This window comes from Drosophila navojoa, chromosome 5 (genome assembly GCF_054131105.1).
Source record: "Drosophila navojoa isolate 15081-1374.11 chromosome 5, UAZ_NAV_1.0, whole genome shotgun sequence".
Lineage (NCBI taxonomy): Eukaryota > Metazoa > Arthropoda > Insecta > Diptera > Drosophilidae > Drosophila > Drosophila navojoa.
In genome coordinates, this window is record NC_142893.1 from 11,577,172 (window position 1) to 11,601,798 (window position 24,627).

General features: G+C 40.7%; 5 protein-coding genes and 4 non-coding genes across 24 annotated transcripts in view; 2 read left to right on the forward strand and 7 right to left on the reverse strand.

Moving 5' to 3' along the window:
• Positions 1 to 5,342, reverse strand: part of dom (domino helicase) — a 131,514-nt gene extending 126,172 nt beyond the window's left edge. For 6 of the 9 annotated variants that reach the window (XM_089262347.1, XM_089262349.1, XM_089262348.1 and 3 more), the window contains exons 1-6: positions 5,116 to 5,342; positions 3,962 to 4,565; positions 3,546 to 3,903; positions 3,181 to 3,451; positions 2,375 to 2,476; positions 186 to 989 (exon numbers count right to left, since the gene is read on the reverse strand). In XM_089262347.1, the coding sequence (XP_089118473.1) occupies positions 186 to 989; positions 2,375 to 2,476; positions 3,181 to 3,451; positions 3,546 to 3,903; positions 3,962 to 4,554 (2,128 nt within the window). In that variant the 5' untranslated portion in view covers positions 4,555 to 4,565; positions 5,116 to 5,342. Of the gene's footprint in view, positions 1 to 185; positions 990 to 2,374; positions 2,477 to 3,180; positions 3,452 to 3,545; positions 3,904 to 3,961; positions 4,566 to 4,635; positions 5,090 to 5,115 lie in introns of those variants that run through there. The other 3 variants (XM_089262350.1, XM_018104222.3, XM_089262346.1) reach the window with 2 other exon arrangements.
• LOC115565752 (small nucleolar RNA Me28S-Am2589) lies at positions 40 to 147 on the reverse strand. Its single transcript, XR_003980884.1, has one exon. It is a non-coding gene; the product is annotated as a small nucleolar RNA Me28S-Am2589 (small nucleolar RNA).
• On the reverse strand, positions 1,340 to 1,481 carry LOC115565759 (small nucleolar RNA psi18S-841/snoR66). The gene has a single exon (XR_003980891.1). It is a non-coding gene; the product is annotated as a small nucleolar RNA psi18S-841/snoR66 (small nucleolar RNA).
• LOC115565754 (small nucleolar RNA psi28S-3316) lies at positions 1,578 to 1,711 on the reverse strand. Its single transcript, XR_003980886.1, has one exon. It is a non-coding gene; the product is annotated as a small nucleolar RNA psi28S-3316 (small nucleolar RNA).
• Positions 1,754 to 1,883, reverse strand: LOC115565756 (small nucleolar RNA psi28S-3316). The gene has a single exon (XR_003980888.1). It is a non-coding gene; the product is annotated as a small nucleolar RNA psi28S-3316 (small nucleolar RNA).
• A 300-nt stretch (positions 5,343 to 5,642) lies between the features above and the next one.
• On the forward strand, positions 5,643 to 7,284 carry LOC108653598 (venom protease). The gene is made up of 2 exons (XM_018104230.3): positions 5,643 to 6,221; positions 6,288 to 7,284. Exons 1-2 carry the CDS (start codon positions 5,777 to 5,779, stop codon positions 7,118 to 7,120), a joined length of 1,278 nt encoding a protein of 425 aa, XP_017959719.2. The 5' UTR covers positions 5,643 to 5,776; the 3' UTR covers positions 7,121 to 7,284.
• Positions 7,285 to 8,869: 1,585 nt separating this feature from the next.
• On the reverse strand, positions 8,870 to 12,563 carry Lst (Limostatin). The gene is made up of 2 exons (XM_018104240.3): positions 12,228 to 12,563; positions 8,870 to 9,743 (listed from the first exon to the last, which is right to left on the reverse strand). Exons 1-2 carry the CDS (start codon positions 12,246 to 12,248, stop codon positions 9,276 to 9,278), a joined length of 489 nt encoding a protein of 162 aa, XP_017959729.1. The 5' UTR covers positions 12,249 to 12,563; the 3' UTR covers positions 8,870 to 9,275.
• A 3,576-nt stretch (positions 12,564 to 16,139) lies between these two features.
• On the forward strand, positions 16,140 to 22,544 carry Cdk4 (Cyclin-dependent kinase 4). Of its 8 annotated transcripts, none has more exons than XM_018104236.3 (7): positions 16,140 to 16,194; positions 17,629 to 17,777; positions 19,665 to 19,830; positions 21,223 to 21,358; positions 21,427 to 21,755; positions 21,823 to 21,958; positions 22,021 to 22,544. In XM_018104236.3, exons 2-7 carry the CDS (start codon positions 17,675 to 17,677, stop codon positions 22,102 to 22,104), a joined length of 954 nt encoding a protein of 317 aa, XP_017959725.1. In that variant the 5' UTR covers positions 16,140 to 16,194; positions 17,629 to 17,674; the 3' UTR covers positions 22,105 to 22,544. The 8 variants fall into 8 exon arrangements, with proteins under 8 accessions (XP_017959725.1, XP_089118690.1, XP_089118691.1 ...); XM_089262564.1 differs by having other exon boundaries at positions 16,142 to 16,464; XM_089262565.1 differs by having other exon boundaries at positions 16,142 to 16,409.
• Positions 22,545 to 22,796: 252 nt separating this feature from the next.
• On the reverse strand, positions 22,797 to 24,574 carry Dolk (Dolichol kinase). The gene is made up of 4 exons (XM_018104229.3): positions 24,431 to 24,574; positions 23,731 to 24,370; positions 23,172 to 23,655; positions 22,797 to 23,115 (listed from the first exon to the last, which is right to left on the reverse strand). Exons 1-4 carry the CDS (start codon positions 24,451 to 24,453, stop codon positions 22,898 to 22,900), a joined length of 1,365 nt encoding a protein of 454 aa, XP_017959718.1. The 5' UTR covers positions 24,454 to 24,574; the 3' UTR covers positions 22,797 to 22,897.
• Between the last annotated feature and the right edge of the window lie 53 nt (positions 24,575 to 24,627).

Consider the following 24,627-nt stretch of genomic DNA (forward strand, 5'->3'; position numbering starts at 1 on the left):
CATGTGACTTTTACAAATAATAATGGTAAATATATTTCTAAATGCATCAGACAAATGCCTCGCGAATGCGACCATCCCTTAATAACATCGGAGTGTTCAAGAATAGACCACAACAACGTTTCAGTTTGAGTGTCTCATCATGTGCAAAAAGAGATTATTGTGTAGTTTCTGAATAAAAGACTTACCATCTGATTCGCGTTTGGGGGATGTTAGGCGACTGGAGGTTAGACTAGGTGTTTCGGCCACATTTTTGTTCATGCCTTCGGCCAGCTGTTGTGAGAACTTCTCTGTTTGATCGACAATGAAACTGAGATGCTGATCCAGCGCCTGCTTGCGTTTCTCCTCGATTTTTGTTTGATGCTTATATTCAACCAGTTTCTCAACATTCGACCAGAAGCTTTTCACCTCGCGCGCTATAAAGGAGGCGACGCGTTTCACGTGCAGTTCTTGAGCCTTTTCAGCACGCTGCGCCGCATTGGCCTTGTCTTGGAAATACTTTTGCACCATTTTTGCGCATTTCTTAGCTGCATTCTTTTTCCACTTGCGCTCCTGCGCGAAATCAGCTGCCAGCCAGACCATCTCCTCCAACAGATAGTCCCAGTGCGCCTTGGGTCGGCTGGGCTCCTGCAGCTTGGGCAAACGCCGCTCAGTCCATAATCCCTCTCGTTGTAGTTCGGATATACGTTGCATCACGTACACCTCCTGCTTGGCCTTAAACGAAAACTCCTGCGCACTGTTGGGCGTGCCTGTGCTTGCGAGTGGACTCATCAGGCTTCCGCTGCTGCCACCAGGTGTGCAGGGTGTCAGGACGCCACCACTGCCACTCCCAACGGTCGCACTCGTGCCATTGGCCCCACCCGTGTACAGCGGCGATGATGTCGCTCCTCCAGTTGACGCACTTTGTGTTCCTGCTGCATTCTGTTGTGAGTTTGGACGACGCAACGCCGCCGAGCCAGAGGAGCTACTGCAGGGCACCAACGGCGTGCCACCTTTAGGAGAAAAACAATTAGAAAAGTTAGCAATTCGTTCAAGATATTGCAGACAGCTCTTAGCCAACTTGCATGCTGGAAAATTGCATCATCAACACACGCTACCATATTAAAGCGAAAAAACTTAATTAATAAAAGAAGAGAACGTTCGAATCAATCAATCAATCAATTAATTGAACCATATTTGTTGCGAATTAGTAAGTGTATTTATTATAGTATGTATTTATTAAAATATGCTAAGGAAAGCAATGGAAAACGAAATACGGCAAAGAAACTAAGTCAACTACATGCAATATTCTAAATCTTAAGTAGAGGAATGATAATCCCTAACACTTATGTTAAATTTCGAATGGGTGTAAGACTCGAATTCAATGGGATCAGTCTTGAGGACACGATCACATGGATAAATCGAGGCTTTTATTTACTTTAGCAAGGTTAACAAATTGTCATCACATGTGGAAATAGTTCAACGTGACACAGAGTGCGCCTGCATGAAACGATCCTATTCTAATGAAGGCGTAAAAATTGAAATGTATATACTTAAGGAGGCATGGAGTGTTATCATACTTCTGATCTCTTATTTAATTAACTTGTGCGTGGCTTAATTAGAATTGTTGCACTAATTGACATCAATTCCCTTTCAGCCGCAGCGATTGCTCTGGCACACAGCTACGATTTTCAGGCGCGTTTAAAAAGCGATCAAGAAAACGCTTTTAGGTGCCACTATAATATCATATATCTACCATATCTTAATATTAATCTTGAATTGTACTCAGCGTTAGGGACTCTTCTAAATACTTCAAAGAGTCACCTTGCAACTTAGCTTTGATCTAGCACACATGTACGATTTTCAAGCGCATTTAATTGGCGTACAAGAAAACGCTTTTAGGTGCAGTTAAAAAAACTTTGAACAAGTCTAAAATGAAGCAATTGGTGAAAACAAGGGATGATGAAACATTTAACGTATGGAATCTGATAAATGATTGGTAAAACTTATATTGAGTCAACACTATATGGGCAAGGATCAAATCTAGACTATGATAATTTAGCAAACCAAATAAAAATGTATTTTTACATTCCATTAATTAGAATGCAAAAATATAATATATAAATGATGGTATACTTTAAGCTGTTTTTCCAATCAAAATTAAAAAGAAGAGACTTTAAACACCAATTCTAATGTGATAATGATAAATCTTTGGTACAAAACAATAGATAGGCACATCGAATGCAATATATACTTAAGTCAAATGCACTACGCTTTTAATTGGCGGCAACAACGAAATGAAAGATTATGAAAATACTTCAATATTCAAAATAAGACTTAAAAATGAAAATGTGATTTGGCATTTTTTTTTTTTAGTTTTTTTGCGAACGATAAGCACCTGGCACCAAAGGTACAGAAGAATTTCCTACGGCAGGAGGCGCGGGTATTTGACCGAAGACCATACCGTGACGACCTCCTAGAGGTCTACCGGGTATGTGACCTATATAATAACGATACAATTTGATGGTGAGTTGAGAAAGAGAGTTGATGTGTGCGTTAGGAGGCGGAGGAGTATCAATTGTGACAGAAATAACAAAATCATAAAATCATAAACAACACAAAGCTGAAAGATATTATAAATTAAATGATGTACAGCAATACAATAGGATAATTGATATTGAGACAATGTGTATGTAGTTGTTATAATATATATGCATACAAAATATTGTTAACTTTTTAGTATATTGTGTTTGCGTGTATATAAGTATGTGTGTGTGTGTGTCATATACATTAAGATCGTGAATATTAGTAGCGCATTTTATAGGTTTCATTGCTAGTTTTATTTTCTCTTCCCCTGCTTGGGCGGGACAATTTTAAATGTTTTGTGCAGGACGTGCTTTGTACTGTTATAGTTGCTGGAAAGTTGTTCAGGGCGCGGTTATTTATTTTAGTTTTATGCTGAGGAGTTGGTAACATTTTTGTTTTTACTTTCTTCTTATATATGTATGCAAATGTGTTTTTTTTTCGACATTGTTGAATTTTGGTATGTTTCTATTTTTGGAGTTATACATTAATTTTGAAAAGTAATTAACGGAAAAACAGATAAACAACAAAACACAAAATAATAACAATGATAAATACGAAATATCGAGAGAGTTTAAATCCAGATGAAATCAAATCTTATCCTGAACGAGTTTGTCTTACCTTGCTGCGTCAACTGTACTACGGCGGCAGGTAGCTTCGTGGAGACGGCGACTGGCGTCGCACCAACTGCTGGTATCTTTATTTCTGCCTCCGGTGGCAATGCATTACCGCTCGTCTCCACTAAGCTGCTGGTTATCGGCAACGCTCCAGTTGCGGCTACTGTGGTGGTAGTGGTCGATGTTGGCCCACTGTGGCTTGGACTTGACGACGCTGTCGCTGTTGCTACAGTTGTATTGCTGCCAGATTTCGTTGGCAACAGAGATTGCGTATTCTAAGGACATTGAAATTTAAAAGGTTAGATACGTGAGCGCAGAAATCTACTAGAAGTAGTTAATCGCAAGAATTGTTTCAACTTGTTTAATTACCGTTTTTGTTTGTGTGCTGTTATCTGTCTCTAACTGTTTGCCGGTTGTCCCTGTACTGGTTGTTGTTGCTGTTGCAGGGCTGCTGCTACTGCTGTTGCTATTACTAACGACTGAATCCGAAGACTGCTGCGGTTGTTGTTGTGTTGATTGTTGCGTTGTTCGGTGTCCTTGGGCCACAGCTGCTGCTGCTGCGGCGGCGGATGTGCTTGGCTTTTCCTCGAGTATCAGCTGCTCGATACGATTCGCATTGCTGTAGCTGATGAATTGCGGTGTTGGTGTCTTTTTACGCCACGCGGGGTAGTCCATCATACTGCCACCGTTTTGTAAATAAAAGTATTCCGACACATTTTCAAGATGCCTGCGAATCGAAACCACAATTTTAAAAATGTTCACAAATTTGACTGAGTCGTATATACCTTTCCTTAAGATTACGCAAAATTTGATATTTCAGTTGAAGAATGCGCTTCTTGAGCGCATTCAAGTCCTGTAGTGCCGTTGAAATTGCCCCACCAACTTCGCTGTTGGCCACAACCGACGCTGGCAGTAAGGAGCCAACGATGTTGCTGCTAACGGCTCCAACAATGTTGCTGTTGTTATTGTCACTGGCGACCTCGCCTCCCACTTCCGTGTCTTCTAAACGCTGACGCTTCGCCTGGGGCGGCGCTATTGACTCTGAAACGGAGGTATCTGCTTTTGCTGAATTGGAGGAGTATGTGGAAGCTGCTGCTGGCGTTGCGGCTGCCGTTGCCTCTGTCGACAAGTTCGACAGCGGCACAGGCAGCTGCGCACTGAGCAGCTGCTGCTGTTGTTGTTGTTTGCTGGGTTTCTGCTGCGTTGTTGCTACTGTTGATGTTGCTGATGATGATTTATTGTTGTTGTGTGCAGTTGCTGTTGATTTTGGCGTTGTAACTGATTTTTCCGTTGATTGTAACGTTACACGGTCTGACACAGCAGGAGGGGCCGGGCTTAGCCCTTCATGCCCCCCTCCTGCTGAATTACCTTCATTCATGTTTGAGACATCTGAAAAAGGCGGGAAAGAAACATTATAACCACCACTCCAAATTATCGCGTGTTGCGTTTGACAGCGCACATTTGGCAGCCCTGGATAGCAGATATGTATGAACATACGTATGTCAGCATTAATCGTGCCCAATAATGCTATATAGATTTATACCATGTCTTTTTCTGCTGCGTAAGCATTACATTTAAGACTTTTTCAGTGATAATATTTCATATCGCTTATCATATAGGCAGCTTGCATCCCTGCACAATGCAATCGATTTGCAACTGTGCATTGCAAATGGCTGCTCTCCCTTTTTTCATTATACACACACGCGCGTTGTATAGAAATATTTTTTTTGCACTTGGTCATTGTTAATAAAAATTTTTTTTATTAAACTTCACGTTAATTTTAGGTTGGCTAGCAGTTGTTAGTTGCGGCACTTTCAAGCATGCTATTCGAATGACTGATGCAAGAATGAGACAGCTATACTTGTATGTCTGCTGCTTCTACGTCGGCGTCGGTTCTTTGTCGAGCAGAAATTTTTTCAACCATTTTTTTTTTTCCTACCTCAGATGGGGAAAATTTTTAATCACAAAATATCCACATCACAAATATGCATCCGTGCGTAAAAACAGTGCTGGCGCGTTGCAAAAATTGTGCTCTAATCGCGAAAGCAATGATTCTTCAATATTTTCGCCTATTTCTGCACTTAAAATATTTTTTTTGCAGAAAAGTGTGCGCAAACACACCATTCAGCGTCGAGGTACATAGAAGAACTAGTGATGTACCGAAAACATCGCAATATGCAGCATTTCCGATAAAATTTCCGCACAAAATTTGAGAGCTGCATACGTGCCTAACGATAACATACGCGGGCTAGTAAAATTAACCCTAAAAATTTCCGATAACTTGACTTCATTGAATAATTTTTACCGCCAAAATGAAATTCCATATCGACAAATCTAATAAGTGATTATTGGAAAAAATGGTGCCGGTTGATTTAAATTTTTTCTTTTTAAATTCTTTTTTGTAAAAAGTAATTAAAAAGCTTTTTTAATTTTTTGTTATTTTTTTTAAGAACATGTTTACGTCTTTTAGAGATTCATATAATTGGCGGTACAAAAAATTATCAAATAATTGATTAATACTTAAGTTGTGCAAGGCAAGCGAAATTGAATCCCACCTTGACCCATCAAGCGTATATACAGATTGCTATGCGATAAGAAAAATGGCAAGTGAATGGGAGCCATGTAGACGAGCGAACTTTGCTGTTTATTTTGATTATTTACTTCTCTTGTTTTGTATTTGCCCTCTTAGTTTTGTTGTCTATATAATAATCTGGTTTGGCGGGAAACACGCGTCTAAATTGAGCTCAGTTTCTCAACAGATGCTGAAGGCAATGAACACGAGCTCTGCATTTTTGGCAATTTTTCTACTCTCAGCCTTGTCGGCCCGTGCGGCGCCCACGGCCGAGTACTGTGACAACGGCACCGGCGAGTGCAAGGAGCTGACAGCCACAGACTGCCCCGTCCTCTTCTATAATGAATTTATTATCGGAGCCAACAAGATTAAATACTGCGATGAGTTTAACGACATTGTTTGCTGCCCGCTGCCACTGAATGCACAGAAGCGAGTGATGACGCCAGCCGATCCGCGAAAGTTGTACGAGAAGGGTGAGAGAAGCGAATGGCTGTAAATAATATTTATGTTAATTGAAAATTGTTTGTGGACATTCGCAGAGTGCCGTCGCTATAATGATGTGCGACCCACCTGCCGCTCCACGCCACTCATTTTGGGTGGCACCGAGGTCAAAGGTCGCGAGTATCCCTTCATGGCCCTGCTGGGCATACAAGAGCCAGGCAGCTCCACCATTAGCTGGGACTGCGGCGGCACCTTAATCCACCCGAAGTTTGTGCTAACCGCCGCCCATTGCCTGGAGACAACCGAGACGAAGGAGCAACGCCTAGATCCCAATTACAAATCAGCCAAATTTGTGGTACGCCTGGGTGAATTGGACTACAACAGCACCACAGACGATGCCCAGCCCCAGGATTTTCGGCTAGTCAACTATGTGGTGCATCCGGCCTATGATGAGAATGAGGATGATGGCAGCCGCCTAAATGACATCGCACTGCTCGAGCTGGACCGAAATGCCACACTCAATGAGTATGTGGCGCCCGCCTGTCTGCCCTCCGGCAGCGGCGACGAGCACCTCGATCTGACTGCCGCCGGCTGGGGCTACACCAAGAATGCGGGCGACAAATCCTCAAAGCTGCTGCAAGTGGGCCTCAAGCGCTACGGCGACCAGGTGTGCAGCGAGCGCCTCGAGAGCCGCATCGTGTCCCGCACTCAGTTCTGCGCCGGCTCCGGCTCAGCGAACAGCCAGGCAGACACCTGCAACGGCGACTCTGGCGGCCCCATCTTCGTGCAGCATCCGGTCTACAATTGCCTTAAGCAGGTGATTGGCATCACCTCGTACGGCGCCATCTGCGGCAACTACAAATTTCCCAGCGTCTACACCAAGGTTCATCTCTATACGGATTGGATTGAGAATATTGTCTGGGGCGAGTGATTACAGTTCAATTCGGAATTACTAACTAGGATTATATCTAGAGGAAAACCTGCTTCTTGTCGGAGGCATTCAGTAAATGAACTCCGTATGAATGTTATATTAAGTTAATTTTATTAATTATATTTTTATAATATGTTTACACTATAGAAAGATTATGAGCTGCATTATGCTAAAGTATTTATATATACATATATCATATAAATATGTATTGAAAAGAAACGTAAATATGCATGATCAACATTGATCAACTTAAAGTATTTCTTATAAGTATTTTCTCCAAGAATTTCCTCTAAGTATTTTCTCCCAGAAAAGAACGCTCACACACTTCCCCGCACCAGGCCTGGACCACTGAAGAAATGCTGCAGCTGCTGCCCTTTATATAGGGCGACCTTCACTCAAAGCCTCAGTCGCTCTCAAATGCTCAGCTGAACGCTCACACACTTTACAACACTGCACGTTTGACCCCCACCAGGCCTGGGCAACTGAAGAAATGCTGCAGCTGCTGCCCGTTATATAGGTCGACTTTCACTCAGACGCCCGAAGGCGCTCTCAAATGTTGAGCTCGGCGAGAGGCAGGGATCGTTGCAGCCGACCAATGGGAGCACTCTCTACTGCTGCAAGCACTCTAGCTTCGTTTTACTCAGCTATAAATGCCGAAGGAATGCTGCTGCATACATAGGGACGACTTGAGTGACCTTCGGTAGCTTTTCTTCGTCTCTCACTCTTTTTAGGCAGACAGAAAGAGAGACGATATGCAGACAGACATACGAACAGATAAATAAGCAAACAATCTGAGGCAACACCTCAGTACTCTGATCAAGAATATATATGTATGTATGTATGTGTGTATATATTTCTGTGGCTTTATGTTGATATGCTTATGTACATACATTTATATTGATGGCATAGAAAGCAATTTCATCAGTTCGATAGTTCTCTCAAGGACTAGTCTCTCTCTATTTCTGGCTCTAGCATTTCTCTTACCTCTTCTCTTTTTTTTGCCAGCATTAAATTTATTTATTTATTTTTTTGCCAAGAAAGAAAATCGACTTCAATAACAATACAAATTTTCTATGCATTATACATAAAGTATTATAAAATATAAAAAACAAGAGGGGAGGTATACAAATTCCGAAACATTCCAAATTTGTGTATTTATCAGAGAAACTCGCACAGTAAATTTTAATTTTGATTTTTTCTTTGTTCAGGCATTCAATGCATACAAAAATTTAATCAAATTATGCAAAATACGAAAGTCGAATGAATTATCGAAGAAGAAATAATAAACTCGTGCCTCTTATGAAATATGTACATATATGTATACTTTGAATTTTATGGCTATAGCTGCGGTGGCTTACGAAATCTCTGTGTACATTTAGATAAACAGTTATACAGACATATACATAGTACATACATATGTATGTGGCTAGATCTATTCAGCTTCGTCCCATTCAGGAATATATGTACATACATATATAATTTATGGTGCCACGCCTTCTTCCGTCTATTACACAGATTTGCATACGAAAAAGGATAAACTTGAGCTCGCATTGATATTGGTTTCAGAGTATACTCCAAATAAGCTGAATCAAAATTCCTATGAAGAGTTGAGATATATTCTAAACATTAATTGCATCAGCTAAAAAAATTCTTTTTTTTTTATCGAACATTCTCGTATTTCCTGTCTGAACTCTATAAATAAATAAAATATTATAACAAAAAACCAAGTAGAAAAAGTCTCGAATATCGGTATTTAACTTTTGTTAGCTTTAATTGCAACAAATTGTGTAAAAATCAGTTAACAAATATAACATAGATGGATATTAATTTAGGGTACACGATTACTTAACATACTTGGGTTGGGGAGGGGAATGTGCAAATGTGTGGATGTGTGGGCGATTATATATGTATATAATTATAATGTAGAATATAGATTAAGGATTACATATATTCAATTGTCGATTCGTGTTGAGTGCAGTGCGTTGTGCGTTGATTCGACTCGACTTAAGGCTAAAACACAATAATTAAGAGCTAAGTGCTAGAGAGGACCCTGTAGAAGACCAGTGACAGCCATAGCCATTGCTGTTGATTGCGCATGGTTGTTGATTAGATTAGATTAGATTTAGCTTGAGCGAATTTCCCAGAGGGTTGAGGACTAGACGCGCTTGTAGTTCTTGTAGTAGTTGCGGCGCTGCGCCTCATCGCTGCGTCTCCGGGCTGCGATCTCCTTCTTCTTGATCTCGCGCTGCTGGTAGACGAAGAGCGGCCGGAAGACGATGGCGCGACGCTTGCGATCCCGACGGCGACTCTTGGGCTGATCGGCAGCTGCCAGCTGCTGCTCATCCGCCTTCAGCTCGGGCTCGGGCTGCAGCTCCACCGAGCGCTGCGGCCGATTCCTGAACAGATTCGTCTTGGCCGCGTCGTGGGCGTAGAGCGTGCTCAGGAAGTCAAAGTAGGGCTTATTGCGCAGACTGTCTGGCTGGGCCAGCGGCGAGTTGTAGCTGAACTGGTTGGGTGTCTCGATGTCCAGCAGCGCGTGTGGCCCTTCCTGCAGCTGTTGCGGATTCTGGGGCATCGTTGACGACAGGCAAACCATGCCCAGTGCCACGGCCAGGGCGTAAAACTGCGGAAACAAAACAAAACCAAAACATGTCAAAAATCAGTAAAAACAAACCCGGAGAAGGTGTGAATATAGCGTGGAGGCCAACAGCCAGTAGCCAGCTGTAGCTAGCCATAGCCGATAGAGAGTTACGTTCTGCAAACGGCTAGAACCTGTCAAGCATATGCTTCGAATTAGCATACAATAATTAATTTAATTTAAACTAACGAATATCGGTGATATAATCGCAATCAGAGTTAATTTATGCTTGCACGTAATATATTCATGATCACGAGAGAGTGTAAGACTCGATGGGCTCTATGTTTATCCCGCTGGATGCTAATTACATATGGTAATACAGATGCCAGCCCAACCCAGCCCAGCCCAACCCCTAAAGCCACAACTGAATATGCTGCGCCCTTGACTAAGCCTGAGCCGGATGCATGTTTTTTGGGTAGACAGTGGAAACACTATCTATCTATATACATATAGATAGTATACAGTGTGTATATATGTGCATTTAGACATATAGACAGGCTTTAATTTATGTATCACAATTCGACTTTTGGTGTGTTAATGAAATTAGTCTTATTCTTAGAGGACAAATTAAAGACTAAACAAAAAAATCAAAACCGGATGATATCTATCTTAGAGTCAAACCAGATTTCGGCGTAGGTGAATGAGCTGGCAGACGTTCAATGACAGCTCAGCTGGAGGCTAATCCAGCCAGCATATATATCGTATATATGTGCATACATATATCTATATAATTTATCTCTTACTTGCTAACTTCCACTGCTAAAATTCAATTAACTCCTTTCTACGCATGTTATTCAGCTTAAGCAAAACATCAGATAAATATACATATATGTATACATATACATATATAAGGTTTTATGATTCACTATCTGAGATCTGCATAAATTTCTGCATTGATAATAGCAAAGTTCGAGCCGCGGACATAGACAAATGTTTATTGCTTTCGGCTAATTATGTAAATTTTTACAGGCTGAACCACTTTAATTAATTGACTTCGTATGATATATGTTAGCGGTTGAGCCAAAATAAAACTAAATCAATAAAAACAAAATAACTCTCAGCGAAATACCAAGAAGTAAAATAAATAACGTACGTATCTGTATCTTTGCATCTGTATCTGTATCTGTATCTTAGTCTCTGTAACCGGTTGCGCTTTAGTGGCTCAGGGCTAACCCATAAGATGTATAGCACTTGTTTATTTTTGATCTCTCTGTATATGGTGTGAATACCCTGTGTCCAAGAGCTGCTCCAAGAATGGGTATAATAAGGAAGCACTTAGTCAGCGCCAAAGCTAGCGCCAGTCATAACTGATAAAAAAGTAAATATTATGCTAATATATGCACGCATACATATGTATGTATATAATAAGCGGGCTTGGCGAGGTCTAGACAGGTGAGAGAGAGAAGGCAGATGTACAGATAGAGAAAGAGATAGAACTATGTCTCTCTATAGAGAGACTTAAAGAGAAAGGGATGGAAGGATATAAATAGATAACAGGCTAAAGGAAGAGGGAATGGAGATAGATCGAGAGTTCGAGAGAAAAATGAACCAAATTCGCTTATGCATAATTAATATTCAAATAAATTGTCCTGTTACCAGTTCTCTTTATAAAATAAGCCTAAGTAATTATTTATTAACTGAATAAAAAACCTGTATATATTATTTTTATAGCCTGAACGTTTAGAGTACTAATGATTCCAAATATAATATACAATTTATAGCATCAGCAAACAGATTATTGAAATATTCAAATGTTTTTACGATCCCATAATAAAGTCAATAACTCCTACTGAATGTTTCAAGCGTATATCCCTTTTATAAAATAAAATGTGAACACCAATGCATGCCCTAAAAAATAAAGTTCAAGGCTGAAATTTGTTGTTCTCGCATTCTTCTTCGGGTCCTGAGATACTCTAATTTTATGGCAATACATAAAAATAAATCTGTTTTATGACTAAATTTAGAATGAACTCAAGTCTAGTTTATTTTTATGCTTCAAGCAAAATTCTCTTAGCAAATCGAATCACTGCCTAAACTAATTTCATGAGTTATGCTTGGACTTTGACTTCCTGAAGCGCATAAAATGGTCTATTAGTAACTCGACTAATTTGCAGATTTTTACAAGCAATAAAAACATAACTGACTCAGAATGCGAATAACTTAAGTGAATATTACTTTTTGGCCTTGCGCAAAAGACTTGAAAAATGTATTTAAAAAAATATATATTTTTTAAAAATATAAATAAAGCAAAAAAATGCATAAATTCGTTGCGTTAAGCTTTTTTAATTAAAAAATATATGTTGTATGTACTTATATTTTACAATTAATTTTTATTTACTTTTTAATGCAATTTTGTATTTGCGAAAATTCGAAAATTTCGAAATGCTAATGAAACACGTTTGCCGTTACTCAGATCTCAAATCTCGAATGTAATCAAATGAATAATCGTAAATTCGCCTCAATACTCACTTGTTGGCTTAACGAGCACATGTTCTGTTTATTATAATTGTATATATTATATATATTTATATATATGTTATTTTGATTTTGAGTTCGAGTCGCTTATCCTTAACACACTCGAAAATGTTGTTTCAATTGCGCACACGCGATTTTCGCTTCAATTTTTTTCTCACAATTATCTGATGATCATTTATTTAATCTGTCTGCGCCTGCGTCTGTCTGTCTGTCTGTCTGTCTGGCTTATCACATTTGCCGAGAGCGCGATATTCGATTAGTATATGTATTATTTGTGGTTATATTCGCTGGATGTTGTCGCCGCTAAGCGTGCGCCTTGACTGTTCAGAATATTTGTCACAAATTCACTTTTATATATGGCCAACAGCCTCCGCCTGCCGCCCTCGCTCAGCGCAGCGCAGCGCAGCGAAGCGATGTTAGCCACGTTAAGATACAGCCGAACGGGTTTCAGTTAGCTGTTGTTGTTGTTGCTTCTGCTGCTGCTGTTGTTGTCGCTTTGGCTGCTGGTGTGAAGTGCTGTCGATGTCACGAAGCAGCCAAGGCGCTGCTCGCCGAGCGGGAGACAGGGACTCGCAAGTGGACTATGTCCAGTGCACCACTCGAAGGCTCTCCCACTTCACGGCTCTCGCCGCGAAACTTGTCCAAAAACTCGATTTCAGTTTGTCTCGGTTTTCGGTTTTCGGTCACGACACATTGGATGCCTCGGGGGAGGGGGGGAGGCTGCGCGCACTTTCCTAGTTATCATCGTGCTGCTATTAAACTCTTGTGCGCATATGAAGAGGAAACAGCAAAAACAAAAACAGATTTATCATTATTATTGTGTGTACGCTCTGGGAAATGGGGATATTAGCTTTGACAAGCAGCGGCCTCAGCTTAGACATATTTACACACAAATATTATTGCTAGGCATTAGTGAGAAAAGTCTAAATATAACACGACAGTATTACGGCTAGGTATTAGTAAGAACAGCCTGAATGTGGAATGTTTTTAGACTTCTCCTACTAATATTTAACAATAACAATAATATTCGTATATAAGATATCTACTCCAATTGTCGTAGCGCCATCTGAAATATTTATATATTATTTATATATTATGTAAGCAATTGAAATGAAATAAATATGATCACGCCGTATGTAGTTGATCTAGAATCTATCTGTTTAGGAAAAAGAGACAGAGCAGAAGTAAAAAGAAATTGACAAATTGGGAGAGAGAGGGAGACAAAGAGATTACGCCCAACCTTTCATAGTTCAGCTAAGACTTTTATCTCAATATATCTATAGATATTATAGACAGACAATTTACTTTAGCTTTATAAACTCCTTAGATCAATTCTCAATTACTTCAATAAAACTCCATACTCAGTAGCAGAACGATTTCTTCAACTCAATATTAAATTTCAATATAGTATAACCTTAAGAGAATAATTAGTTAATTATTCCTTAGTGTTATTATTCCTAGAGTGTCTCCTATCTTTACTATATTCAACACATCCTCAGTCTTTGCTGCATGGAAACTTTTCGAGCCTTTCACAATTTATTATTTCTATTGATTTCTGAGAATCTCTGGACTAGCATTGCCTGTCATAAAAGTGCCCCTACCCAAGTGTATATAAACTTCGTTTTGGGTCATATATTAATATCTATTTACATTCGATTGCTGTTTGTTTCGGAACAAAATGTTTGCCTTTCGCATTACGTTCAATTAAAGCTTTCCATGACGCAGGCACTAATCAAAGCAAAGCAAATCAAAGCAAATCAAATCAAAGCAGAACAGATTTATGACTCTCTTTGACGCAAAGGATTAGGGCGTGTTGTGGCGTAGGCGTGGCGCTCAAAAACAATACGGAAGCAGGCAGGCAGACAGGCAGACAGGCATGCAGTCTCGGAGCTGTCGCTGCTAATCGGATAGAAAATCGGAAGCCCGAATTTGAATAACCTGTCGCAGCTCATTAGGCAAACGATCTGAGCCAAGCTGATCCGCTTGATGACGCACAGTCGGAAAAGTGTCAACACGAATGGCTCTTGAAAATGTGATCTCAGGTGTGACGAAGGTTAAGCAACTCAGCAGAGCTACGACAATTTGGGACAGTTGACAGTGGCCAGCGATGCAGCAGAGCGAGCCAAAGCAAATGCCAATGAATGGAATGAGCTCGCATTGGAATTGGAATTGGAATTGGAATTGGAATCACTCCAAGTGGATTATCTACACGTGATTTATGATTCCGCATCAAATCAATCTCAAGACTAAAACAAAGCTGTCAACGCCCGTGCTCAAATGCCAGTAAACAAATGAAGTTTTTTATGCATTTCTATTTTGTTCAATAAATTTAGTTTAGTTTAATTGATTTTTAATTAATTTCAGCTGAGAGCCGGTTTGGCGAAATCGTCACATACAAATGTCAAAGATTAGCACCCAGCGATGAGCAACAACAGGAGAATACCCTGTAAATAGTGCACTGTTTGCTTGTCACTCGCCCACAGGGTGTTGTTTACTCATTAAAATTCTTGTTAACTCGCGAGGAAATTAGCACAATTAGATGAGCAATTGCATTTGGGATGACATTTCGATTGAATCATCTCTATTTCCACCCAACTAATTGATCAAAATATGGGCTGGACCCCTGATGCTTAAAGCCCGGTAGCTTCCGTATAAAAGGTGCTAAACGGATATCAATGTGATTGTAAGTGTGAGTGTGAGTGTAAATGTGAGTGTGAGTGTGATTGGTACTGCGGTTTGGGCAGTAACTGGCACCGCCCGACGGGCTAGACATTTTCTTTTCACTGTATCCGCTGGACGAGGTGATTCATGTTGATCCATTTTGTGATTTATTACAAAGAACGAACGAATACACTTGAACCCATTTGTCGGGTTGGCTAAAGTTGAGCTAGGGCAAGGCGAGAGCCAATCCAGTTGTTTGCTTTCGCCGCTCAGCCAATCACCAAATAGATGGCAGTAGTGCTTTGGCTTAGGTATGTCAGTTTTATTGACTGTTTCACTTGACGTGTCGAGGTCTGTTTATTTTTTTTTGCAGCGTACGTCACTCCAGATCGTTCAATTATCACAATTATCACACGTCACAGTGGCTTGGTGGATGGAAATTTAAGACTATTGTGCCTAATTAAAAACATGTTGCCATTCCATTAGCCAGCTCGCTAATAAATCATATATATCGTCAATCATTTCCTAAATTCAATTAAGGACTAGATGAGCATGACGTTGACGGCATCGGTTTTATGGTTTAAATTACGCGGTCTTCTGCCGAATAGGTGGCAGCGCTGCGTAGAGTTGAGGTTGGAGCAGAACAGCATGCATCAGCTTGAAGTTGGCTGCGCGCAGTTTCGTACATGCTCGATGTTGGATGGTAGAAGCAGCGGACACGTTTGACGCCGGTTTCACAGCTACTATCGAACTGGTTTGAAGTTGGCTGTGCACACCTTTCAATTGGTTTGCCGTTCGCTGTCCGCACATTTTTAAAAGATGGGAAATTTTCTTGAAAGTCAATAATGATTATTATTTATTGTATTTTATTTGAAAGACAACAATAGAAATTGATAGAGTGTAAAACATATTATCTTGGATTTCAGCTAATATTATACAACCAGTTAAAATAAATGCACATATAAAGTTTTAAATTTAATCATTTGTATTTATATTGTAATAAATGATAACAAACATATACACACTATTTATTTAATATTCACAGCAATATATTTTTGTATTTGATTTCAATTAGATTCATTGAGCACATAAAATTGTAATAATAAATATAGTACCAATACTTAGTACAAGAGTACCGAAACAGGCATGAAAATTTCCCACCCTCCACTGTTATGTTAAAATTGCTAAGAGTGTTATAACAGAGAAGATCTCTTTAATGCCACCGAATATCGTAAATCCCTCTAGTATTAATTGAGTTCTTTTTTTCGTTTGCGTGCTTTTTCACTTTGTTACAAAAATTGTTAGTGTCGAAATCTTTATTTTTATTTTAAAAATATACAGTGTTTAATACAGGTGGAGGTGCCGGTATTTCTCACTTGTGGATTAATCGTGATCGTTCGCCATTAACTGGGGTTATTCTGTTATTTCGCGTTACTACGTCCAAAGTGGTAGCATTTTTACTTCGTAGAAAAATAATTTTTTTTGATCGAGGCGGCGTCTGTGTTTGCGGTGTGCGTGAGTGTACATACATACAAGCATTCAGCATACATACATGCACATGCATGCATAAGTACGTATAAATGTAGAATTATAGCATGTTCTGTGAGTTGTGCTTTTGCTGCTGCTATTATTCGGTCTTGACAAACACAAAACACACTTTAATATTTAACTAATATTAATAACTCGCACACACGTAATCGCAACACCAACTCGGTTGGGCATATTCCATGTTTCGCTTCAACTCGCCATCCACAATTCGCAATTGGCGAATGCGCACAGGACCAGGTCTCACACAACTAATGAATTTGTAGACATGTATGCTCACTTTGGATTAAATATGATTTTAACTGTTGTTTACTGTAATGGTTTCACAACTTCCTCTCTCAACACTCGATTGCTGGTGCTCTGCAGCACGTTTTATAGCAAAGGGTATGAGCGCTTCGTTCGCATCTGATGAAAAAGCACCGAAATTTTTAGCTATAATATATATTTTTTTTTAATTTTAATTTTTTGCTCTTCGTTTGGATTGCTCTCTTGTTATTGTTGTCGTTGTCGCTGTTGCCGTCGTTGTTATTGTTATTATTATGTATGTATGTGTGTGCGTGTGCGTGTGTTTGTTGTTACTGTTGCTTTCGGTTGCGATTAGAATTAATTGACAAATGGCGAAAAAACACAAAAAGAGAGCGAAAAATGTTGCTTTGTGCTCTTGCGTATGCAGCAAAAGCAATAAAAACAAAATCAAAAGCAAGCCAAAAAGGAACGGCAATAACAGTTGTCATTGGTAACTGGCAAGCGGCGAATAAGCGAATATATTATAAATACATGTTCAAACAGAACAGAACTAAATAGCAATCATCTGTGCGTAGGCTCACAGGTCGTTGACCGGCGACAACAACAACAACCTGCAGCAACAACAAGTTATAAAAATAAAAACTATAAAGACAAAAGAGAATAGTGTCAAGCCAGAAGCACAAATAGGCATAGAGATATGTACATATGTACATACATACATACATATCTATAACATAACGCGCAAGCGAAATTCACACCTGTTACGCGCGCAGCAGGCTTAGTTATGTTATGTTAACAGCCTGTTAACCCTGCACTGGCCCTGGGCACAGTTAACAGCCGCTGCAAACTGATCTCAATATTTACCCTTGCACTCATGTTAACCCTTGGGTGGCTCCCTCTGAAAATAATCATTTTTTCTCTCCTTTATATACATATATTGCAGAATTGTATTCTATTCCCAAATAAGACTAAGATAATATAAATCTCAAATGGCGTCTGTATCACAAAGCAAACGACAAAAAATGTCCGAGCCACAATGTGAGGAGGATATTGTACCGATAAACTATAAGGAATTGGATATTATTGGCACAGGTACGTTTTTATTGATATAAAGAAAAATTTAATAATTTAAGTCATTCCATCAAATAATTTTGTAAAATTTAAAACAAATTACAAGCTAGCTTTGAGCTTATATGAGCTTGATCGAAAGCAGGGCAATACTTGAGGCGTGTTAGCCTAACAAACACTTAAACAACCGTAAACCGTAAGGGTTTACAAATACTGCTGCATACTTTCAGGTTGACCAAACCACGTGCACTTCGGCTTGAAAAAAAAAAAAGAAAAATAAATATTGAATTGGGTGCGCCAGGTGCAACGGCCAGATAAGAATTAAACAAACAAGATAATTTTATCGCCTCAATCATCTTTTACGATTTGTTTCTTCTTTTGAGCATAAATCAATTACGTCACAGAGGTTGAGTTAAGTGTTAATAGAGCTGGGCTTAGAGCTTGTTAATGATACTTATTATTATCAAAATATATGTATTTTTTATATTTTTGTTGCTAAGGGGCGTGTAGAACGACTCCCCGAAAGGCGTGGCAACAATGGGTTAAGCGCACAGCTTTCACAGTAACTGGCTCTTGCAAAAGCAGATCGAGTTACATTTTAAGCGATTTCGGGAAGATAGTTAAGTAAGTGCTGCTTGAACCCCCTCTCCCGGCCTCCTGACCCCTGCCACTCCCCTATTTCCTCTTGCTCGAGTCGAAAAAACAAGTTCAACTTATTTCGGAAAGACACTGGACCGTGCTTTTGTTGCTTGATTTTGTCGTGCTGCCTTTTCGCATTTATTCAATTATTGCTCGCTTGTTTTACGTTTTTTGGTTTCGGCTTTTGCTTGTCTTTGTTGTTATTGTTGTGTTTGGTTTTGATTTTGTGCACAAAAGTGACAATTGACAGAGAAGGCAGATGACTAAAACGAGTCGGCGAAAAAAATAGTCGAGTCTTTGCTATTCTTGTTGTTATTTCGTTGCTTCCCCATTCTCCGTTCCCTTATTTTGTTTTGCATTATTATCATACTTTCCCATTGTACTGCATTGCTGTGTGCCGAGTGTGAACCTGGCCTTGTACTTGACTTTTGCAGCCGGCAGTAGACTGCGAAATATGTGTGCGCGAGTCATCGTATCCAAATCGAAGACATGCGGAACATATCGAAAGCGAATGTCAACCGAAATAGAAGAACTCCCACGCCTCATGCCAATTGCTTTCCATGCGTTCTCCTCTCTTTCTCCCATCTGTCTCTCTCTCTTTCTTTCAGTGTCTGATTTGGCTGGCCCACCCGGTCATAAATTTCCGGTGACAAAATGTTTCTTCATTTGAATTGATTCTTATCCCTCATGGCTACAGCGCGCGCTCTCTCTCTCTCTCGCTTTTCATCATGTTATGGTCTCACTGCTGTTACTGCTCTCCCACGCTCTCGTTCGTTTTCGGGTGCGCAGATATCTTCAAAAAATCAGCCGGTTTGCTTATCAACACAGCTGACGGCATGTTTTTAGTGTATTTTGTTATTGTTTTTTTTTTTTCTTTCATTCTCCTTTTGCTTTCTGCGTTGGGTTCTGGGTCTGGGTTTTGGGGCTGGCATTTGCAATGTACATACATATTTGCGTGCGAAATTTCTAGTTCATAGCATTGGCAAAAAGAAAGAAACATACATATATATTTATATACCTACATACATATATGTACATATGTATATAACTAAATTCACTTGTTCTTATCTCCCTGTTCTGTTTGTCTGTCCATTTCGTTCCTTTGCGTTTTGCAATTTATTTTTATGGCTTTTTCCTTGACAGAAAGAAGGCTGAGCTAGTGCATGTGAGGCGGAGGCGTGTGTGTGACCTATTTACTGTTAGCACACAATTGATTTGCGCCTATACATGAGCACATTAACATTAACATTAACATTCACATTATCTTTACAGGCGCATATGGCACCGTTTATCGGGCACGCGACAATCTAACAGGCAAATTCGTGGCCATCAAGAAGGTGCGCATCACACTCACGGAAAACGGAGTGAGTGCATCGACGCTGCGAGAGATTTCACTGCTCAAGCAGCTAAACACATACGATCATGCGAACATTGTCAAGTGAGTAACTGCATACACATACTTATGTGAGTGTGTTATCTGGGTGGCGCCCACTATTTGTTCACTAATTTAAAAAAAAGTCGTTACGTTGCGCGCTGCGAACAGATTACGGACAATGACAATGGCAATGGCTGTGTGTGTGCTTGAGTGTGTTTGATTTCGTACACGCAAATGGAGCTCTATGGTTATTAGCAGCTTTCTTGTGTTTGTCTTTCTGCTTTACTGCCTGCTTCTCTGCTTCTCTTCAACTGACCTACAGCAGTCGCTAAGCGAAACTGTAACGGTCACAGCCGCAGAGGTGCATTCCACCCCCAATACAAGTGCATGCACTCACACTCCCACAAACACCCATTGGCACAGTGGCATGTGCATGTTAATACAGCAAACGTCAAACAACGCGGCGCCTGCTTGCCCTGGGACGCTGATAACAACGTCGCAAATGTTATTTGCAACAACATTAGCAACGGCAACAGTCGCAGAAGCCCCAGCTAATCTATTGCCTTGGCAAATTGCAGTGGAAAGCAATTTAGCCAGCCAAAGAGGCAACTTTGTTTACAAGTAAACTTAACATGTTGACACACATGTTGCGCGAAATACTCTTTTAGTACGCATCACACTAGCGTCGGGTACTACACATACACAAATAATACTCAAACTCGCTCAGTACTAAAAAATGTCGCTCAACCAGCTCAGTGTACCTGGTTGTACCGCTCAACTCTCATCTACGGTATTACGATCAAGAGCAATTGAGTGGAGAGAAATGTTATGATTTATTTAACAGCGGCATAAATGGCTGTTAGTGCCAAAGAGCGCAGACAGCAGAGAGCACTGCTGCTCTTTGAATAGATTAAGCGATTTATTCATTTCTTGTGTGCAGAGCTCAAAATCGTAACTAAAGAATTAAAAGTAAATAAATAGATACATAGAAATTTTATTAGTAGAGCCCAAATTTTAAAAAGAAAATATTTAAAAATCAAAAATATTTTACCTAAAAAATAATATTTTTTAAAATTGGTAAATTTCTAAGTAAACGTATAGAAATTTTGCGTTCAAATTAACAGCGCTGCAAAACGTTGGCTAACAGAATGTTAGCAAGAGATTCTCCATGTTAAACCTGGGGCGGTGCTGTTATGCACTCTTGATCGTGCTCTTGATCGAAAACTGTAGAGTTTTTTTTTATAAAGTATATGAGTGGAGTATTTTTGTAGTACACCAAATGCCCGCAGCATGCTAATGGCGTGTTGCACACCAGGCCGTCTCCCCAACACAGCTCAGATCTACTCAACTGAAAAATTCTCCAACACACACATACATTTCACATTTAAAATTTCCCCGCTCTACACTCTACAAATGCACACATTGACATGCTATAATTTGCTCCCCATTCGACAGACTGTTCGAAGTATGCCAGTTCTTGGAACGTGATGGCAAATTGTTGATTCTGCTTATTTTTGAGCACTTGGAACAGGATCTATCCGACTTGATTGAAGCCTTGCCTCCATGCGGCATGTCGCCCCTAAACGTACAGGTAGACTATATTTTGCCTTATTACTAGAGATATATTTGAAAATTATTGTAAATGCATATCGATTTCAGCGTTTGGCTCGAGAGCTATTAACCGGAGTGGACTTTCTGCATGCCCATCGGATAATTCATCGCGATTTGAAGCCCCAAAATCTGCTCGTCTCGTCGCAGGGCCATTTGAAAATAGCCGACTTCGGCCTGGCCAAGACGTACGGCGCGGACATGAAACTCACCTCCGTTGTGGTCACCCTATGGTACAGGGCGCCTGAGGTGCTGCTCGCCCAGGGCTATAACAGCACCGTCGACATCTGGAGCGCAGCTTGCATTATCTTTGAGATGATCAAGCGTAAGCCGCTCTTCCCGGGCAACTCTGAGAAGGATCAGCTGGATCACATCTTCCAGTGGGTTTTGCCCTGAGTTGAATGCCATCTCACTTGCTTATTATTTGTATCTCTGTTTTTATTGCAGACTGACTGGCCGTCCGACGGAGCAGCAGTGGCCAAAGAGCATCTCCATTTCCAGGGAACATTTTCCAGATCGCGCTCGCAAGCGACCCTCAGACTTTTGTCCGGGCCTATGCGAATTCGCTGATGATTTGTTGAATGTAAGCACTTGCGTCCATACATTTAGTTATATATTGACGAAAATCTCTCAATTCTGCCTTAGCAAATGCTTGCGTATGATCTGCATCAGCGTCCCTCTGCGTTGGAGTGCTTGAACCACGCCTACTTCAAGAAGGAGCCACTATGAAGGGTATATCATGGCCCACAAATCCAAGCGAAATGCTGCAATGTTCCTTTACTTTATATATAATTTTCTAGATATGTATATCTAATATTTTTTGTATCTATCCTTATACATATATGTATATATTGTTAGTTGTAAAGATAACTGCTGTAAAACGGAGCTCGAGAATTGCGGGATCCGATCTAAAATGTGATACATCAAGTTCAGGACTAGAGACATGCTCAGGCATAATCCTATATATATATAAATATTATATATACCCCATATAAATAAATAATTATATTCAAAATTGCGCTGTTCGTAATAATTGTACAATTTACCACAATATATACATACTTATATATATTTATACATATACACAAAATCTGTTTGTAATCTTAATGTTTATGTTGTAAGCGCTTGAAAATAATGCATTTAATAAAAAATCTAAATTCAAATTTAAATGAGGCGCTCATTTGACTACAGTCTTCTACTAATGTTGCTCTCGCTTTTAACAGAGCATAAGTGCTCTCTCATTATAAGAGCTGCAATGTTAGTTTCAGTACTGTAAAGCGCCAAAAGTCAGCACTGCTAATTACGATATTTAATTTAACAGTGATCGAAGGTGAGATCATTATAAGAGTAACAGTGCTCTCTGACAGCATTTGCTGTTGGATAACAGTTCATTGTGAGCGTTGAGTTGAACCAGGGCTGCATAGCTTTAAAAATGTATTTTTTAAAAATATTGTTCGAATTTCTTTGGCTGCGCTGGAATGTATACAATTCATACAATTAAGTAAATATCACACTTTCAGACTTAGGCTAGGCCAACAATTATATAAAATATCAATGGCAGCACTAGATTGTCCACCTGGTCGGTAAATGCCTCAACTAGAGCTGTATTAAGTGTGGCAAAAATAGTGGCGAACCATTTCGCTTGGGTCATGACGAGGACGCCACCCAGTTGCAGCAGCCCGACGGTCAGCAGGATCGACAGCACAAAGGCGACGGTGCCCTCCAGGGAACGATTAGAGTCTGCAACGAAATCCGATTAGAAAGGGATTTTTAATATAAATATGTGATATACGCACTGCTCCATTTGTTGCGTCCATATTTGGAGCCCAGCACACTGGCAGCTGTGTCTCCCACGCCCACGGTCAGGATGCCGGAGAGGAGAAGCAACAGCGGACTGTCCTTGCCGGCCCGCAGACAGGGACAGGGCGTCAGCCAAAGGGGCAGAGCGCAGCCAATAAGCAGGCAGAAGGGCGTCAGCGCTAGGCCTCCTGCGTCCTTCTCATCCTTGAAGGAGTCGAAGGCTTGCGTCAGCGTCGCAGCAAACGGCGGCATCTGCAGCAACCGCAGCAGCTCCATCACCACAAATATCGCCAGGGCAACGCCCGTGGCCAGGTAGAGTAGAGCGCACTGATAGATCAGGCCGGGCACAAAGACCAGCAGGATAAGCAGATGGAAGACCTTTCGGACGCGTGTGCTCGCCCGAGTGGAGCTCCTCAGCTGCCAGCTAACGGCGCCGCAGGTGAGGCCGACGAGCAGCAGATCACTCAGAATGATGAGAAGCTATGTGAGAGAGAGACAGAGAGAAACAAATAAATAACACTTTTATCTACTGTCCTCTAGACAAGTTTGACTCACTCGCAGTGGATCCTTGAATAGGAATTCCAGCAGCGCAATCAGAGGAAGAGGTCGTGTCACTGGCGCACAGGTCACAGCCAGGAGCAGCAGGACCATCAGCATGTAGAAGGGCAGCGGCTTGCGCAGAAATCTCACCAAGTGCAGCGCCACACAGACGAGGAGCAGACAGAGCAGAGCACTTGTCATTATGGCATTTAGCTGATTGAAATCTGTCGAGGGCAGCGTCCAAAGGCGACATATGGCATTCAGGACGAAGAGCAAAATGCCCTGCACCATAATGGCCGCTTCCCCGAAGGTAAATGTCCTGGGCAGACCACGGAATACTCTCACATACACAAAGTGATAAATGGTGGTAATAAGGAGTCCAATGGGTAGAGCAAAGGGCCAGCTTCTGTTCACACATAGACTGCTCACAACGCCTGGCAACAGGTGGTTCAATATAAACTTTATAGAGGTTGCCGCCTTAAGGTGAGAGGTGAGAAGAAACGTAAATGTCCTGAGGCACATTCCAATTGCGGCCGCAATCAGAAGCTGATGCACTGCGTCCGTGGCGCCGCATTCCGGCTGTGCGTGCAAATAACTGGTGACTAGAGCGGCGGGCAACAACAAACTTAGCCAGCCGCCTGTCGAAGCCGAGTGCCTGCGACATAACAATATTAATTTGCGAAAAAGGAAAAAATAAAAATATAGCTCTGTTTACCTGGGCAAAAGTCGCTCGCACATTTTTGTCTGTTATGCAGCACTTAAAGTGGTGGTGGGCTGTCTAGCATTCCAACTATCGATGACAACATCGCTCCTCAACTGTTAAATTTAACAGCCGACCAGTGTGGTGGCGCGGTGATATACAATGTGAAGTATCGATATCGCAGCTATCGACGTTGCTTGAGTGTAAACATT